The 20,689-nt window shown below is 34.5% G+C and overlaps 1 protein-coding gene across 3 annotated transcripts in view; it reads right to left on the bottom strand.

The window, feature by feature from the left end:
- The window catches only part of LOC110449893 (trafficking protein particle complex subunit 8-like), a 46,226-nt gene extending 26,218 nt beyond the window's left edge, over nucleotides 1-20,008 (bottom strand). The window contains exons 1-9 of one of the 3 annotated variants that reach the window (XM_021497038.1): nucleotides 19,748-20,008; nucleotides 17,464-17,664; nucleotides 16,924-17,013; nucleotides 16,139-16,313; nucleotides 13,517-13,682; nucleotides 9,090-9,125; nucleotides 8,100-8,144; nucleotides 2,073-2,214; nucleotides 543-844 (exon numbers count right to left, since the gene is read on the bottom strand). In XM_021497038.1, the coding sequence (XP_021352713.1) occupies nucleotides 543-844; nucleotides 2,073-2,214; nucleotides 8,100-8,144; nucleotides 9,090-9,125; nucleotides 13,517-13,682; nucleotides 16,139-16,313; nucleotides 16,924-17,013; nucleotides 17,464-17,664; nucleotides 19,748-19,904 (1,314 nt within the window). In that variant the 5' untranslated portion in view covers nucleotides 19,905-20,008. The remainder of the gene's footprint in view (nucleotides 1-542; nucleotides 845-2,072; nucleotides 2,215-8,099; nucleotides 8,145-9,089; nucleotides 9,126-13,516; nucleotides 13,683-16,138; nucleotides 16,314-16,923; nucleotides 17,014-17,463; nucleotides 17,665-19,747) is intronic. The other 2 variants (XM_021497039.1, XM_021497040.1) reach the window with 2 other exon arrangements.
- Between the last annotated feature and the right edge of the window lie 681 nt (nucleotides 20,009-20,689).

The raw sequence follows: 20,689 nt of genomic DNA, 5'->3' as shown, positions 1-20,689 counted from the left end.
TTGTCAATAAGTGACCGGTCTTGTCAATAAGTGACCATCCTTGTCAATAAGTGACCAACCTTGTCAATAAGTGACCGGTCTTGTCAATAAGTGACCATCCTTGTCAATAAGTGACCAACCTTGTCAATAAGTGACCGGTCTTGTCAATAAGTGACCATCCTTGTCAATAAGTGACCAACCTTGTCAATAAGTGACCGGTCTTGTCAATAAGTGACCATCCTTGTCAATAAGTGACCAACCTTGTCAATAAGTGACCGGTCTTGTCAATAAGTGACCATCCTTGTCAATAAGTGACCAACCTTGTCAATAAGTGACCATCCTTGTCAATAAGTGACCAGTCTTGTTAATAAGTGACCAATCTTGTCAATAAGTGACCAACCTTGTCAATAAGTTCAGTGTGCAACCTTATCACTATGATAAAGTGACCTGATTTGTCACCAAGATAAACTGACAAACCTTGTCACAAAGGCATGACCTACCTGTTCATTGATTATAAATACATAAGTTTTTACCTGTCCATTAGGGTCAGGTGATTGACCTACCTGTTCATTTAGGTACCTCATGGACATTTCTGCCCAGGGGATCAGAGCGCGTACACTGAACTCGTGTATAAATATCCGCAGTCTGTCGTGGTCACTAGTGGTCAAACACATCCCGTGCCCACGCACTTTTTTGTCTGGAGTTGTCTGATCTTTGGTGTTATTGCCTGTATGGTTGCTTTCCATGGTGACAGATTCGTCAGGCGACAGACGTTCGTCAACATGGTTGATCGAGTTCGTAGAATGGTCTAGTGACAGAGGGTGGTCGAACAAATCGCTATCGGCCCCGGATCCTGATGATGCTGCTGTAAACATCACAATCACATCTACATGCTATACTGGGGAAAATAAATGTAAACTAGGCTTATTAATAAAATATGAATTATTGATCTAATCAATCATTTTGCTCTCACAAATACCCATTTTCAGTAAAGCGTTTGAAGTTATTGATTCAAACAGGACAGCACCTTACTAAATATTATTTTACTTAATAGTAATTTCACAGTGTTATTTTACATTAGACCATGTTAGGTGAAAACATGCCAGTGCATGAAGTGTTGAATTCATGATTTTGAAGCTGTTGGGTATGTAGCGTGACTTAAAATAATTATAATTTATAATATCCCAAATTTTAATGGTGCCCTATCAGTTTATATTAAAACCAGAGACGGTGTCAAAGCCACCAAATGCTTGCCTGTTTAAAAATGTATCGTCTTTAAAATTTAGTTTGTTGTAAAAGTGTTAAATTGAAAACTTGTCAGAAATTAATTTTTTGAATGTGCCTTTGCTGCAACAAAGGTATAGCCCAAAGGAACCTTCATAACAAATATCAGCATCCTTGTATGCATATTGAATGAATGGCAAGCTTCTAAATAACTTGCAGTTAAAACTTTAACGTTGATGTGCTACAAAAATGTAAAGTTCAAAACAAGTGAAAAAGTGTAAACAATTTGAAATTATCTTTTGATTGCAACTTCACTAAATCAATATTTTACCCCATAGGAACCTTCATGCCAAATATCAGCATCCTTGTACACATATTTAATGAATGATAACCTTCTAAATAAGTGGCAGGTTAAACTTTAACGTTGATGTGCTTCAAAAAAGTTAACTTAAGTACAAAACAGGTTTAATTTAATTCAATTATGGTGACTTCAAATATGATTTGCAAATCGATACATCATGGAGGAAATTTACACCAGTATCATAGCAGATCGAGTTAACCCGTTCACCCCTATGTAACTTTAGTAGACATTTCAGTGCATTGATATGGATGAGTCCATTATGTCTATAGTGGTGAAAATGTTAATACCTTATCTACCACAACTTATTGAGAATCCTCCATATATACTGCATATCTTACAACACTGAAACATCCATGTATCATTTCACAGCTAACTGTCTCGTTCCAAACCACTTGGGATGTCTGCTTTTATGCTGAATTGGATAAGAATGATTTAATGACAGATTAAACAGACCCTCATTGGCATCATAACAAAGATTCAGTGATCAGCGGGATTTGAAATTACTGACCTTCCAATGCTTCGGAGGCTGATTCGACTAATAAGCTGTCGGTGAGCGAGGAAGACTCCAGGGTGCCTTCAGAAACCTTCCCAGGAAATGCCACACCGTCGTCGGTGCCGTTACCCATCGAGACATCGTAATCTGCTCCCTCCTGCAAAATCGCACAGATAATGAAACACTACTTTTGAAAGCTGGATAGTAAGACCTCGCACTTCCGAAGAAGAATTACAAATATATTAGTTCTGAAATTTTAAGACACACTGGTAAAAAAAAATAAGTCTTCAAAGCAAGTTTTTTTGGAACACACTATATGTCTGAATAAAGAAATGTTCTACACATTATCAGCTATATAAGTACTACACATGTACTGTTGATAAATCACCAATAAGAGGAAGGTCTATTCTTTAAATCTCAAAAAAATCAAAATTATATTTACATAAAAATATGACATTCTATTATTTTTAATGAAACAAAAGCACAGTTTATAACTAATTTTGCAATATATATAGCAAAGAAAATAATACTATGACGGAAAAGGAATAGGAAACTAAATGCACATTTTTTGTTCATTTTTCGTGAGATTCACTTTTAGTGTCACATAATTTGTTGCAATAGAGAATGTTTTCAGCCCCATTAACAATGTAAAAATTCATGTTTAACAATAATTTCAGGAAATTTGGAGTGATTGTTGATATATTTATACACAAGAAAAATGCCATTGAATTGTGGTTTTTTTTATAAAATATTCATTATATATACAGTACATTTTAAATGTTAGGAACTGGAAAATCAGAATTTGACACACTACTGCCCTGACTTTTGTTTCTATAGCAGATACAGTATATTAAATTGTGTATACGTAAAAATGTTTAAGCACAGACAAAACAAAAATTGATGATTAGTTCATATTTATAAACAATGAACTTTATTATACCTTAATTTATCTTACACTTTAATGTCAATACATATATACAAATGATTACTGTTTTTAACACACAAAAAAACCCAGTTTTAACCAGATTATTAATTTGTTGCATAATTAATTTACTGTTGTTATATTTTTTCCCCCAAAACCTTAATCAAAATCATGTATAAAAAAAAATCTCAATATTTTATGTTAAAAAAAAATGTGAGAAACAACATCAAGCTATTATTGCAGCATCAAGTCCTGTGCATATCGGCAAAATTTCAAATCTGATGTCTTTTTTTTGTTGCATTTACTCATTCACCCCTGAAATTTCATCATGAACTATTCCAACCTTTGAATTGGGGGAGTTCAGTTGTGTCTTCAGGGGTGAATGAGTTAAATTGTGAAACAGTGATCCCACATATTACAAGTACTGTGTTGAGTACTTGTACTCAGATAAATGTGCGTACTAGACAGAGACAGTTGCGTGTTACGTTTGGCTGTGACACAGTTCAGTATTGGAGAACAAAAATTGAAATGTAAACAGTGAAAAAAAAGTGGGTTAAAGGACTACCGTATGTATGGTTTGGGCCTGTTTTGGCCCCCAAAATGCATCAAAATTCAAAACCTTTAAATGAACTTTGAAATGACTGTTTCTTTAATTTCGAATACTTCCCAAATACTATTATGAAAATATTTATTTATATTTCTAGATAATTTTGCCATGGTAACAAGTTCAAATTTGCATAAATTAGAAAAAAATGAATATTCAGTGAATATTGTGATATTTTGCATAGTTTTTCTCCTAGAAACTATAGAGCGCATGCTTGAACAATCTTAATATCAAAGGACATGTGTAGGCATCTGTAATACATCTTTAGGAGAAATATAAAGTTTGTTCAAGAGTGCGCACCTGGTAGCTAAGAGAAAAACTAGGTGAAAACCTGTCAAAATTGACTGAATAATTAAATTTCAATGATTTATGCAAATATGACCTGGTTACCGTGGCAGCCAAAATTGAAAACACAAATAAATGTTAGCATAATAGTACTGGGGAAGTATTCCAAATTAAAAAAAAACCATTCGTTTGAAAGTTCTATTGCAGATATTTAATTTTAATGGATTTGGGGGCCAAAAAAGGCCCAAACCATACATAGTCCTTTGTCGTGAATCCCCATTTGATGTTGTCTGGTTATCACTCCTTTCAAAAATTGATATGTGAGTTTTTTTCAAATCTCTCTCATTGGAACTTAATTAATCATTGTGCCCATTATAAACAGTAATTTAATTCATTCAAATTTATACCTGTGTAGAACGTTGACACCTCCAAAATAGTACAAATAAATTTAAATAGTTAACCTTTGTTTAAAGACCACCAGTACCTATTAAGACCACCTGTGTATAAGGACCAACAGCCTATGACTATACATGGCTAGATTTATTTTATTTTCAAATTTTCAGTTGGGCTTAATAGTCTCCAATATTACTATTCCATATGCAATTTACACAAACCCAATATGATTCAACAGAATGATTAATATCAAATTTTGACTAGTCAATCGCGCTAGGAGCTTTAAGAACGGCACTAGTCCAGCTTGAGATTTCACTAGTCTCGAACTATCAGGCTAGCCTAGCCTTATTCAGTTATTGTCAAGTCCTACTAACTACAATCATAGAATATTTCAAATGGTGTATTCTGCAAAACTATAAACATTCTCTGAGTATTGTGAAGTCTTCAGAAAGAAGTTTTATTCTGCATAAAGACATACTTAACCCTTTCACCACTGTAGACCATAATGGACTCATCCAGATCAAACCATGGAAGAGTTTACTTAAGTTACATAGGGGTGAAAGGGTTAAGGCATGTTTGCCAATTATTGACTTTCTTTCATACAGGTCCATACAGTGTTCTATGACCAAATATTTCTATCTTTTAATACAGGTCCATTCAGTGTTCTATAGACCAAAGATTTCTATCTTTTAACTAAGTCCATATGAACTACATATTTAAAAATTAAAAGTCTGTAAGTTTCTTAATAGATATATAGATATATAAAACAATATCTATGTATAGTAAAATATGTTGATAATAATAACAAACCACTATGGACTGAACAATTTAGTTTGTTTAACCCTTTCACCACTGTAGACCTTTAGGACCCCTCCATATCATTGCATAGAGAGTCTACTAAAGTTACATAGGGGTGAAAGGGTTAAACCAATATATGTTAGAGTCGGACTTCATCATAAGCAAGAATTCCCAACAAACATGTATTAACCCTTTCACCCCTAAAGTCACATTTGAACCTCACCAAATCAATGACTGGGCAAGTCCAGTTTAAATATGTAGGGGTGAATGAGTTAACTTTCCAAGGTTGTACTCTAATAATTCCTTAATTAATGGATCGCAATAATTAAAGCGTGATTTTAATTCAAATAACTGATTTCAAAGTTTTAGGTTGAGGAAGCTACATAATAAGATAGGCTCCTATGTCAGCCAATTTTCTATTTTCCGCATTTTTAATTATTAGTCTAAATAGTCTTCTCTAAAAGAGATACAGATATATCATCAGATTTGGTCTTGTTTAAAATGTGTTATACTATAGCAGTTAACAGTCAATATTTAACTCATTTACCCCTGAAAACACATTTGAACTCTTCCAATTCATTATGAAATTTCAGGGGTAAATCATGAGTTAAATGATGAAGCGATAGCACCTCTGAAAAATAACAGTCAATTTTTTAACACCAATATTATTCGTTGTAAATGATCAAGTGATATAGCAGCTCCGAAAAAATGACTGGGATAAAACATGTGTGCAATAATGTCATTTCTTTTTCTTTTTCTCCTTCAGAAATTAAGAAAAAAATCTGTTGTTCTAATTACATTATTCAAACAGCAGCTTTTCGTAGAAATAAACAAAATACTATGTATGGTATCTGAACAGATAGTGTTAAGTTGCTTCTGGTAGAATCATTTGAATTTTTGTACGAGGCCAAACAAAAAGTGTGTTTCAACCTTCTCTACATAAGCTCTTACCCAAACCTTTCAGCTAATTAAACAAAAATCCTGTTTCAATCTGAAATAATGTCACGGATTTATCTTTGCTAAAATATATAAAAACAGAAAGAAAAAATGTCTGCCTAGAAACATATCGTAAATTGTTGAGAGCCGAAAGCAGAAACATAATTTTGTTTGGCCTGAGAGTAAACGTATAAAGCATTTGTATGTTGTCACATGCACCATTCAGTTCACGGAACCGACACGTACTTAATATATAACTGATCACATGCTACGAAAACTTAACAGATAATACTGTAACATTGCCTTACAGTAAAAACATAGGAATGATGTAAGCTTGCATGGTTATCTAAAACTTATTTAACATCTAGACCTAGTGTCACAAATGTTCCTCAACTTAAGGAAATGTTTGACTGAAGTATACCAGTATTTTAAATAAAAAAACTGCTGAACATGTCAAGGACCACTTTTAAGCAAAGGATCCGGATCGATCCATTGATAGTGGTTCTATGTTCGTTTCATTCTTGTAAAAATAAATCTATAAAATTTTTGCAAGGTATGGTTTACTTTTCAGAAAGGATTTAGCAAAATTAAAATTATGCCAGCAAGACGGTTTCAAATAGTATTTGGGCTGTGGTAGAAAGATCTTTGAGTCTTCAGCAATGCTTTCCTATGAAAAAGCCTATGTCAAAGGATTTCTTCAAGTAAAAGAATATTTGATAAACAGGGTTGCCAGGCCGATCCTATAACTACATAATCACATTCCAGATTGACAATATCTTGAGCAACTTAAAGTGGAAGGCAGGTAAAACGTAACATATTGCATTGACGTGGAGCATCCAAATAGAAGCTCAAAGGGACGATCGTAGATTTCATATCCCGAATACCGTGTTACAGGATGGTATAGACAATGACTTACTTAAGCTATTCCACTTACTGTAGGCAACGGCTGAGTGTCAATGGCATTTCTGTATGTACATGTACTTCAGGATGCTTCTAATGAACAAGAGGGCCTTATTTAGTATCGCTCACCTGTTTCTTTTGTTACATGCAACTGACATATAGCTAACTTAAGACCATATTTGGTAACTAGAACACAAGACATTTTAACATCTCTTAAATGGTTCTGAAGATATTGTTGTTCGAAACTTGAAATTTTAATTTTAAAGCTTTTAACTCATATTAACCTTTGACTCCCGACTTGCACTTAAAGTTGACCTTTGACCTTATTACTGTAATAAATAAAACAATTCACACAGCTGGTCTACATAACATACGCAAGTATCATGACTCTAGTCCAAATGGTTCTTAGGATATTGTTGTTTGAAGTTTTTAACATATTTGACCCCTGTGACCTTGAAAGTAGGTCAAGGTAATTTTAATGAGGAAACCTTATAGCACTCCATCCAAGGTACCTACTGTCCAAATATCATGACCGTGAGCCTTATGGAATTTGAGAAGAAGATTGTTAAAGCCTTTGACCCATGTTGACCTTTGACCCCAACTTGCACTTAAAGTTAACCTTTGACCTCATTACTGTAATTGAGAAAAAGATTTGCCATGCTGTTCTACATAACATACCCAAGTATCATGACTCTAGTCCAAATGGTTCTTAGGATATTGTTGTTTGAATTTTTCAATGTATTTGACTCCAGTGACCTTGAAAGTAGGTCAAGGTCATTTTAATGAGGTAACTTTATAGCACTCCATCCCAGGTACCTACTGGCCAAATTTCATGACCCTAGGTCCTACAGTTCATAAGAAGTCGTTCAAAAGAAAAAGTTGACGGACGGACGATGGACGCTGCAGTACGGCATAAGTTCACATGGCCCTAAAAATACTGATCTACCAGTAATACCACAAACACATCTACAAACGTAGTACTGTAGAAGTACAAATGTATTTTTTTTACGAGGACTGCGCGTCATGTTACATTATAATACATGCAAAAAGACTGTCTAAATGGCCTTGATCCTATACTGTACACAACAACACAATGTGAAAGCAAATAATCCAATATTTGTTCCAGGAAAGGGACAGGAAGCAAATGGAATGTAAAAAGATTTCAAAAACTCAAATAATTCACGTCTACTAGCAACCCTCTCACCCCTTTGTTTCTGAATCGAACTCGCCAGTAACATAGCTCCGGATCCTTCAACAGTAAATCAAAGGGTAACAGGCTAGATTAGCCACGCTTGTGTCTCATGGTAGAATTCAATTGTTTTTATCACAAATATTACTTTATTGTGTGGTTAAACATATATAGTAAACCCTATCAAACACTTAAGTCCGTAACATTTTAGAATTCACCGCCGTCAAGTTTTTAAGTGTACTGTCCAAATAATTGTCTTAAATAACCTGTCTGTTACATTAACTACTACTGTTGACAAAGACAGGCAATACTTAATTGTGCTGGAATCAAACATGCTGGAACTTAGATATACATCTGAACACCAGTTTTCATTATAAATGACAGAAGCATATCAAAGATAAAAGGTATAAAGGCATTCACATGGTTAAACATCTCATTCTACCATATCCTGTGTCAGCTCAATTTAAATTAGCCTAATCCAAAACTTCAAACAGTAAAATTAAAACCACAATAGTCATTCTTATTTCATTTCTAGAAAGAAGAAAAAAAAAAAAAAAAAAAAAAAAAATAAAAAAAAAAAAAAAAAAAAAAAAAAAAAACATCATTCATATTTTGCATATACATGTACAATGTTTCTCAAAATATACCTCTTTTATCAGCAAAAACTTAAAATCTTAAGCAAAACTTTTTTTTTTCCAATATACTGAACATGGTGATATAAATGTATAATGGTTTCTTTTTGCTGACAAAGAATATAAATCATCACTGAAAATAAACTGAAAATAAACTGATATTATAAAACAGCCATATCATAAAAAAAAAAAAAACTCATTCACGGTCAGGGTACCCAAAGAAGAAAAACATACAGAATGTTTACAGGAAATAAGGAGCGGCGAACAAGCATCAACTAAAACATCATATGTTGAAATAAAAGAGATAATAAAAAGACGAGCAACATAAGTCAGATAGATGAGAACCAAAGCTACGAAATCCACTACAACTTACCCATGCTATGTAATATCTAGCCTTTTGGCGTTTTTTCTGGAATAGAAGGTTTTAGTGACTACAGGGTCTGACAGTTAGTATACACCATACATAGATATCGCCCTTGTATACAGGGTCTGACAGTTAGTCCACACCATACATAGTTATCTCCCTTGTTTGTAGTGTCTAACAGTTAGTCCGCACCATACATAGTTATCTCCCTTGTTTGTAGTGTCTAACAGTTAGTCCACACCATACATAGTTATCTCCCTTGTTTGTAGTGTCTAACAGTTAGTCCACACCATACATAGTTATCTCCCTTGTTTGTAGTGTCTAACAGTTAGTCCACACCATACATAGTTATCTCCCTTGTTTGTAGTGTCTAACAGTTAGTCCACACCATACATAGTTATCTCCCTTGTTTGTAGTGTCTAACAGTTAGTCCACACCATACATAGTTATCTCCCTTGTTTGTAGTGTCTAACAGTTAGTCCACACCATACATAGTTATCTCCCTTGTTTGTAGTGTCTAACAGTTAGTCAACACCATACATAGTTATCTCCCTTGTTTGTAGTGTCTAACAGTTAGTCCACACTACCATATTTATCTCCCTTGTTTGTAGTGTCATAGTTATCTCCCTTGTTTGTAGTGTGACAGTTAGTCCACACCATACATAGTTACCTCCCTTGTTTGAAGTGTCTAACAGTTAGTCCACACTATACATGGTTATCTCCCTTGTTTACATAGTTATCTCCCTTGTTTGTAGTGTCTAACAGTTAGTCCACACCAAACATAGTTATCTCCCTTGTTTGTAGTGTCTAACAGTTAGCCCCACCATACATAGTTATCTCCTTTGTTTGTAGTGTCTAATAGTTAGTCCACATCATACATAGTTATCTCCCTTGTTTGTAGTGTCTAACAGTTAGTCCATACTATACATAGTTATCTCCCTTGTTTACATAGTTATCTCCCTTGTTTGTAGTGTCTAACAGTTAGTACTACCCATAATGAGTGATTCCCATTGTAAACAGAGTCTGAACGAACATTTCAGTGATCAGACAGTACACTCCATATATAGTTATCTCCCTTGTAACAGGATCAGACAGTACACTCCATACATAGTTTTCTCCCTTGTGACGTTATTAGACAGTACACTCCATATATAGTTATCTCCCTTGTGACGTTATTAGACAGTACATTCCATACAAAGTTATCTTCCTTGAATGGTCAGATAGTAAATACCATGCATAGTTATTTCCCTTATATACAGGATCAGACAGTTCACTCCATACATAGTTACCTCCCTTGTATGTTGGGTCTGACTGTACACTCAATACATATTTATCACCCTTGATTACAGGGTCTCACAGTGCACGAGATACATAATTATCTCCCTTGACCTTGTATAAAGGACATGCCAATATAATCCAAAGAGATATCTCCCTTTTATACAGTGTCTAACTCCATATAAAATTTCTGACCTAAGCCCACACAAATGTTTCCTTATTGTTTATCGAAGTCACTCACATTTAAATGTTATGCACACATATGGGATGTTTAATATGATCTACTGCAAGTATTTAAAGAAAAAGTGTTCACACAGGATTACTTCTAAAGAAGGAATTCCCAACCTATATATAGGTATCCATTTAAGATCCATTTCTGAAGATTTCAGATACAAAACACAAGACCGACATTGATGTCGTATACACAACCATCCTTACATAAACAGTCAAACTTTGATGTTGTGAGACCATTGGGTTCAGTTTGGTTTGTTTGTGTTTTACGTCCTATTAACATCTATGGTCATTTAAGGAAGTGCCAGGTATTTGTGGTGGAGGAAAACCACCGACCGACGGCCAGTACCTGGCAACTGCCCCATGTAGGTCTCGAACCCGCGACCCAGCGGTGGAGGGCTAGTGGAAGCAGAATGTCAGACGCCTTAACCACTTGGCCACCGTTGAGACCATTGGGAAAAATTCTAAACATTGGTACTTCGACTCATAAATGTTGGACATCAAAAATCCTCGGCATAAGGCAAATGTTATTCAAGTAATTTCGCTCAATAGCACTCTAATACTGCAGGCAGTCAGGGGGACAGTAACATGTTTACCCATTCCGTCCCATAACCCCTTAGTGGATGCTATTCTCAATTCAAATATTAATCGCATAAGTTTAACATTTGGACAAACTTTATGCAACCTTTCTCAAACAGTCACATGGCATTAACAATAGCAGATACATGTATGGGCAGTTATCCTATATGTATGCAAATTTCAGGCTATTTCACATATAGACATATTTTCAAGATCACAAATATAACCACTGGTCAATTTAATACATGGATAACTCACTCATTCAACAAAAATAAATAAAAAAACTGTTAATATACACCATAACCTTCTATTTTGGTAAGACTCATCTTCGATATCCAGGGTTACGCTCACTTTCGCTCTCTGCACCCCTGGAATATGTCATAGCAGAAGACTAGTTCGACCCTTTGATATTTATCAAAAGAATTTCGCGGTCACTTAACGGTAAAAATTGACAGGCTTTGAAATTGGGCGTCTCTCCTTTGTAATCTTCAAAGGACAGGTATCAGCCTAACGATTGGTCATATTTTTTACCCGAGACCAATCATACAGCTATCTTTAATTTGTGCCTTCAATTTTGCTATGACATATTCCAGGGGTGTAGAAAGCGAAAGTGAGTGTAACCCCTGGATATCGAGGATGGGTAAGGCTATGTGGTGATAACTCAAGTTGAGAAAGATTTATTTTGTCATATAAATTATTTTTCTTGAGCTTTCACCAAAGAACCTCTCAAAACTGGAATGTTGTTGCTGTAGCTATTTCCTCGGTAATGACAACTATTGTACATGTAGCTATATAATAACTGTGCAATGACTTCTAAATTCTACTTGTGATACATGTACAGTACGCAGTCCTAGGCTAGCACTACATATACATACACCTCACTAGATAGTTCTAAAAGTACTGCCTCGCCTTCAGTCCAAGTTGAGATACAATTTCCATATTTGCATTTAACAGTGTATACTTCATTTTTAAATCTAAACCAATTCAAGGAGGCCAATTTTTTTTTTACTTTTAAGTGCAATTGATCATTTTCAATTATAAATCAATTATAAAAACCGAGAATAATGTTCTGACAACACTGGTACCCCAAATTATCCCCAATAACAAAATATTTCAGTGAATCAAATCTAGACTATTACCATTTTTATAATAATACATTTATAGTTATTTTTATAATCTAAATCACAGTCATTTTTACCATCTTCAAGTGCAATTTTTAATTTAAAATATCAATTTCTGAAATCTTGAATAATATTCTGACAGCACCCTTAAACATCCTTACGAACTGAATGTCGCAGGGAATCAAATTCTTGAATATCATCATCTGGGCATACATGGCAACAAAGTTCCTTTTACTGCACACCGAGGGTACGGTACATGTATATAGGGAGAAAATGGGAACCTGTCATTGACATCTGCTAAATATGTTAGTTGCAGAGATAAGAGCTTGCAGCGGATTGAACTAACTTACAAACTCATGATAAATTTACATTGCAACTCATTATTTCTAAGACAATAAGTACATAGTCTACAGATAAATGAAAACCGTTTGATATTGACATTATTGGACTTTTTTTATTTCTTACCTAATGCTATCTTTCCATCTTTCTAAATTGTATTTTAAAGACCAAGGAATAACAAACCTTATTTTTTTATACATTTTTCAAGCTTGAAATGTTCTAAAAAACTTTTTTATAATTATTTATTACATGTTTAGATCTACAAATTTGCTAGCAAAATATGACGAAATTTTGTAAGAGCTTGCTATATGAGTTTTCAGCATCTAATTTCATCTGTAGTAGTAGACACATATTATACATATCTACATGTACTCTTGACAAAAACGTTAACAGTGTTATGTATACAATGTTGCTATAGCTAGTCTGGCAATATTGTATGTGGAAGAAATACCTGTTTAACTCATTCACCCATGAAATTTCATAACGAACTATTCCAACCCTTGAATTGGAAGAGTTCAAATGTGTCTTCAGGGGTGAATGAGTTAAGAATTAAATCATAACATTTTAATTAAGTGAGATTTTTTTCCAGTATTTAAATGGATTCTAGGAGCAATTGATGTTACTGGTAATCTAAACACTTGCTTGTTAAAAGTACTTACATTTCAACTTTGCATATAGAATATTATTTTTGTCCAGGGTAAATACACGGGTTAGCACGAGCATTTTTTTTTTAAGAGTTAGGTCTGCAAGCCGGTGTTTACATTTCATATCATACAGGACATATCTTGAGATACCAAGCACTTTTTTGATTTCGTTCGATATATGTACAGGATCAAAGTAAACACAGATAATAATATATAACACAGAATTAGTCAAAGCCTGCAGACTTACGTTAGAGTTATCCACGGGTTTGCTGAGGAACTGACTCCAGGGGTCGGGCAGGTTACTATCCGTCTTCATGCTATCAGCCACCTTGATACTGCGGGAGTTGATGTGTAGGAGATGACAGCCACTAGCTCCGTAGGTCGACTTCATGCTTTGGTAGATAGATTCAGCTCTGGGTAGTGGCAAAAAGTGCGAAAAAAACCCATTTTAAAATATGTAACTGGAATGAATAATAATATACCAAATTGGAAAATGTAAAAGAAAATTTAATAAGTCTTAAATTATATGAATATTGATGAACATTCAATAAGCAGAATTTAAAATTATCAACTAAAATACCACGAAACAAAATTAATACGGGGTGACAACCAACATTCCTCTATCACAACAATCATGCAGAAAATTATCGGAGATTATTTTTCAAATTACTTTTACAGCTAAAGTCTGTCTTAGATTCCTCTCATGAAAATTCCTGGAAACAGAACTTGATATCTTAGCCTATATGGACCCTTAGCATGTTCATGACAATTCAATAGGGATGTCACAATATATATCGGAAAATCGGTACATCTTGATACAGAAATGAAAAATCGCTGTCTAGCAGTATTTTTTCAAAAACTTCATTTTATGCGTCTGCTCGGTGTTTTTACTTGATCAATTGCCACCATAATAACCAGTATACCTGGATACAGAAATGAAACATTGCTGTATCGTCATTTTTATCAAAAGCTTTTTTTTTATGTGTCTGCTCAATATTTTTTATTTATCAATTGCTAAACATTCTAGCAGATATGCCAATAACCGTAAACAGGCTTTTACTAGTGGTGGGAATTAGCCAAGATTTCATAATTTAACAAAAATTAACAAAATATCTTAAATCTGTGCAATCCATATAATATATGAGTCAGTTTGATATCATTTTCACAACAATTTCATTTTAAATTGAAAACTTTTTACTTTTCATCTGTACTGACACCTCTACAATTAAATTAAGATATTTTTTTATAAAGCATGAAATTCCATCAAGTTTCAATGAGATTGATAGTAAAACCATCACATCTTATTCATTAAAACTGATCATAGATATTTGCTTTATATTGCCAATGTTGCTTTAGCTATTTCATAAATGAGGATACAAACATTTTACAACAGGGATTTTCATTTAAATATCTCCATGGAGAACTCTTCAAAGATGTCAACCCGTATCGCTTATGAATTTTGATGAAAATAGCTCATGAATTATGATTTGCACAATCAAATGCTCAAATGTGGTTTTTAGATCCAGGCAATAATATTTGAGGCTACTATAGTAGTAAGCTACACAAGAAAAAAGGAAATACATTGTACCAGGAAAAATACTGGAAAATCTAAATCAACTAAAAACGTGGGGATGCGCTGGTTGGGGGACAATATCGATGTAGCTATAGGCCAAGGAAATACTGCATATCGGGAAATTTTCGCCCAGTCAAACTTTCACCCTTCACCAGTAAAATCCAAATTTGCCAGGTTTAAATTTTGCCTTTCATAATTAATTACTATGTAAATTATATCGTTGACTAACGTTGGCTGTAATGATAAATTCATTTCAGAGGGCGACAAATACGAAAAATTAACCGTTTCAACGCTGTAGACCATAATGTTCTCATCAAGATCAATTTATGGTAGAGGTTATTAAAGTTATATAGGGGTGAAAGGGTTAATGTGCACTGAAAATATCCCGCTACACAGTAATAGATTTACCCACAAATAGATATGTCTTATAAACTATATAACAAGAAATCCAATACTTTAATTATGAACCAAAATTAAAGCAGAAATTGTATAAATTACCACTCCATTATTTTACATTTAGTCTTAAAATCAAATTTAATTTATTAGATATAAACATCACCCTTTCTCAACATAAAAATGAAATACAAAATTTGAAATATATGATTCTGTAAAATCCTAACCAGTAAAAGGACATTTTGTATATAAAGTTATTTAAATATGAAAATTGTACATCATACCAAACACAAAATTCATGCAAAGGTGTTTCTCATACATTCTAATACAAATTTAGGCTTGGGAAGTGGCCAAACTGTTTCATGGGTTTTTTTCCAACTACGAAACAAAGACTACAAATCTACCTACTGCGAGTACCGATTAGAGAACCCTGTTGCTTTTTTTCCAAAAAATTACAATAAAATCCTTCACGAAATAAAAACCTTTTACAATGAATTTCATTGACATTTTTTAACTATTAAACAGTCGATTTCATTGAATTTCATTGTTTATAAACAAAATAACAAGCTTTGATTTCATTATAAATGAAGGAATGTGAAAAGTGTTCCAATATTATTTTTTTAATTTCAAAATTGTTTTCATAAATTTTCTGTTTAAACTAAATAACAATCATTGATTTTATTATAAATGAAGGATGGTGAAAAGTGTTCTTAATTTTTTTTGAATTTCACTCTCAATTTTGTTTTCGGAAATTTTCTAACAGTATTTAACCAGGGCCTTAGAACCATCAGGGTTTCTCTAAGCCACTACATAACATGGTCACCACATCAATAAGTGAAAACCCTCCGGGGAAGGACAAGCAAACACCTTAGGTTATGACTTTTATACTGAGTTAGGTCGTACTTTGCATCCTCCCCTTCTGTGACGTCATGCAGCAGTACGTAATACTTCATGAGGTTGGGGGCCAGCCAGCGGGGCATCTTGTTGGGGAACTGTGTCTGTTGCTGGTACTGCTGACCGGCCAGGTTATTAAACCCTGTGATAGGGTCGGAGTGGCCGGACGACACGACAAACACACCTGGTAACAGGGTCAAGGTCAACCACAATAGATCTATGGAAAATGTTTCTGCACTATATAGCACTTAGCGTTTGATCCACAGGTGCTGGACACACACAAGAACAAATATGATGTGTACATAAAAGGTACTAGGTTTTGTAGTTAATAAATTACATACATATGATTTTGAGTGTCCGATACCTGTGGTCTGGTTCAAATTCTGACAGACCTGAATGCTTCGAAATCCAGGCACTCATGTATGGAAACAAGTACAATGTATTGAATCTAGAAGCATAAATTTCCAAAATGGCTTCAATGGAATATTAGGTTTAAATATAACGTTTCCCAAATTTTAATCAATTGTTTTTCAGACCATAATGTGATATATTGAAAATCTTTCAATATTCTAAACAAATAAACTATAATGAATAACTGTACATGTACTATCATGCAATATTCCCTAGTCCAACATTGTACATTAAACAATGAAACCCATCTAATCTGTTATCATGTTGGACAAAATATTTGGTCAGATTAGACAGAATGTCAGAGTACAGAGGTGACAGATTTGACAAGTTTTTACTGTAAATTGAAAGCCTTGTCTCCCTGCACTGTAATGTTTAAAGGATACAGCCTACACAGTGATTAAGGAACTCGTGGTCACTTGGGGGAAGCACTTGTAGAAACACGTCTCGGTAAGCTTCAAACCACGGTGTAGATGCTGCAAGGCAAAATCATAAATTCATTGGCAAGAAACAATATATTTTTAACATCAATTGGTATGAAATCTTTGAACATTCAATCATTTTAATTAAGACTTGTTACTGTATGCTATATATATCATTTGTGCAAATTAAACCACAGACTGCATATGGTCGTTCAATATGTAACATTGATCAGATGCCATTTAATGTTAAGGATCCCAGTTCCTCTTTATACAAATTTATATGAAAATACTATATATGCAAAAAGTAAGAAATTTTCAGTATATCCAATGAATCATGGCTTTGAGGTGATTGACCATTGACAGTTTGCGATTTCAAATTGCCTTTTCCTTAGAATTGAAGTGTCGAAACACACTTTTTCAAACCCATTGGCCAAAGCTCGTTTTGACACCTTATGTTACGGGTCTGCTGAAATCCCTGCCAATACAGTAACACTGTACACGTACCGGATAGCTGAAGGTCATAGTTGCCAATGGATATGACATTTCCCCTCCCACCCTCGACCAGCTGGGGCTGAGCATTGGCCACGGCATCGCTCATCATCTTCCTGGCGATGGCTTGCTGGGGTGGCTGTGATGTCATATCCACCATTGAAATTTTCAGGTGTCGAATACAGTGTGGCACATTGTTGGGGTCACGGATGTGAGCTACAAACATTCAATCGAATAAATGTTAATAATATTTTCAGCAATTAATGTAAGAAAGTGATGAGGAGTAACTACCTAAATCCAACTTGATTTTCCATTGCCACTAGTCTCTTGGTAGAATTGAACTTTTGAAGCAACTTGCAATTTGTCAAGAGTGGGTTAAAATTGAACCAGCAAATTAAGAAACCTAGTAGCAATTTTGTTTTCCATAAAAATGTGTTTTAGGGTGCATAAGCTTCAACGTATGTAATTCATGATTGCAGTTTTGTTTTAGTATCGACTTTTGTTGTGTTGTACGACGGGAAAATAATAAACATTGGGTTTGAAAATGTGATGTACCCTTTCATAAGTGCATAGAACGGAGTAAAACCCACGCGCAACAAAATGCAAGTGCCGTTTCTTTTTCTATTGGCAATTTCGAAAAAAAGCTTCTCACATCTGGCAAGTGTGCGAGCGTTAATTTCCACCCCTTCACAATCCAAGATGATAGACTCCTATGCAAGTTATCATGTTTTGCATTGTGTATTGCCACTTTACACAAATAGTGTTATATATTGGGAAACTTGTTGCAATATATGGTGATACATTGCTGTGGCCAAAGCCAAAAGTTACAACAATGCTTTGCATCACTATAAAATTTTAATTCTATACTCATGCTGACGGCTGATACTTGTTATAATCAAATGGTGATGTTTGAATTTATAACAGAGTTTGGACTGTAACAAAAGAGACAATGCATATTAACAAAACCAAAATTGTATCATAAAATATTGAAATTTTCAAGTTGCTTATAATGTATTTAATTGACCAACTGACTGGGATTATATATAGGAAGAGTGTTTCTCTATCTCAATTGGTAATATATCAGACTGAAGATCCAAGAGGTCTTGGGTTTGATCCCTAGGAGAGACATTTAAAACAATTGTAGCAGAACTGGACTGGGTCACTCGTTGGCAACCAGGTAGCTCAATTGGTAGAGCATCCGTCAAGAGTTCTGAGGGTCCCGGGTTCGAACCCTGGTCTGGCTGTTACATTTTCTCTTTCTCCTGTTACAAAATTGGCAAGCATGCCAACCCTTGTTTCAAGCTTGGGAGTCACTAAGCAAGGGGATATCAAACTACGGTTGTAAATAGTTGTGTCTTAGGGGGCGAAGACTTAGAAAAAGGAGGGAGGAATGTAGTGGAACTGGACTGGGTTGATTGTCTGCAACCAGGTAGCTCAATTGGTAGAGTGTCCGTCTAGAGTTTGGAGGGTCCCGGGTTAGAATCCCGGTTTTGCAATTACATTTTCTCTTTCTCTTATTACATGATAATAATGAATTTAACTCCATTACAATGACTCCTAATATTGCTTGGGGATGCATCATGCAATGCTGTTATCATTGTAAACTCTCAGAACAAGTTTGCTGCTAGAGGAGGAAAATGTCACCTTTCAGCCTTGTGAAATACTAGTCACTTCCTATGGACTTGGGTACGGTAGAGAAATATATTTGAAGCAACAGGAATCATGATGCATTAGGATAAAATATTTATGTTTACTTATGAATAATTAAAACAGTGTTTATGTGCAAATTATGTACTGGTATCAACTTCAAGGCAACACTAGTGTCCTATATTCAATATACTGCAGCAGCACCTGCAACTCCTGAATTTAGAATCATGTAAGTCAAATTTTCTTGGAAGCAGTTCTATTATCAAGTTACTATAATATAGAGTAGCATGCAGTTTAATTTACAGATACCAAGCTGTAGTACTTAATGAATCAGGTTTTTTAATCTCATTTATAAAATATATGCAAATGTTGTGTTCGAGACTGTTCCTTTCAAATCTTAAAACTATCTTAAGTCTAAATGGACAACAAAAACAAAGTTATGAAAACTGAACACTTCGTCCACTTCATAACTGAACAGGTCTGTAACACAGCCCACCCCTCCCACTTTTCGATCGATGAATTACTCGATGTCCTTAATCATGTTTTAGTCAGTACCGACCCCTAAATTACCACATGCAACAGTTAAGTAATTGGTCTGTTGGCTCACAATAACAGTAAAACAAATAATACATAAATTGAGAAATTAGGGCACCTTCGGTAGTAAGGTGACAGAAGGGCTGCACAAGTTCCACAAACGTCAAATTATTCTTCTGACACAACACTTCAGCGTCGGGGCTACACAACACCGCTACATGCGGGTTAAATGTGTTCTGGATAAATTCCTGAGCAGTCTGTTTACACTGAGCCATGTTGAAAGGTTTCAAAATGAACACAGCATCTGCAAAAATAAGCTACAACATTAAATTGGAGGACGTGATGGCTTCAGATCAGCAGCCATCATGCGCATTTTGGTTGTTATCTACTTCCGGTGATCTAAGGGAGAGAACTCCTACCCACTAATTCGAAAGAAAAAGAAATCGATTTTTGCATGTGGCTCTCAGAAGCCAGCTGACTCACCATCTGTTGAATATATTATCATGAATTAATTCTTATGAACCAATCCAGGTAACAACACACGTGTTTCGCTTGTAAAAACATTTATTTGATGTTATTATAGATGATCACCCATGTTTCCAAAATATTTAGCTTAGAAACACATCTGTTTAATTTTCATGTTTTTATTATTAGAAAATATCACTTTCATTTTGTTGTTTACAGAAAGTTTACGCTGGTAGCATATATGCCTAGATTTATTTAGAGTAAAGTGATATCCCGGCTAGTTTTAAGCAATGTACCAAAGAAAAGAAATTTCAATTCAATAAAAGTTTATTTTCACATACACTATAGCTACAATAAGAAAAATGAATGTTCAACACTATACATGTATATATCAAGGTTCTTCGGGTGGAGCGCTGTATTGTAGATTGGGAAGCTGGAGTGTGTTAGGCGACCCGACACCGTTTCCCCGACACAAACGGATTTTGCCTTTCACAGCTAGGCCATGTATATATATGTTAACGTTCAAGAGTTGGGATTGAAAGCAATTATTATAATGGTTCTACTATTTAGCCTTATGTTTTTCATGCAATTCCAT

The sequence above is a fragment of the Mizuhopecten yessoensis genome, unplaced genomic scaffold (assembly GCF_002113885.1).
Source record: "Mizuhopecten yessoensis strain PY_sf001 unplaced genomic scaffold, ASM211388v2 scaffold4839, whole genome shotgun sequence".
NCBI classification, from domain to species: Eukaryota; Metazoa; Mollusca; class Bivalvia; order Pectinida; family Pectinidae; genus Mizuhopecten; species Mizuhopecten yessoensis.
This window is presented reverse-complemented; position numbering and strand designations above follow the sequence as displayed.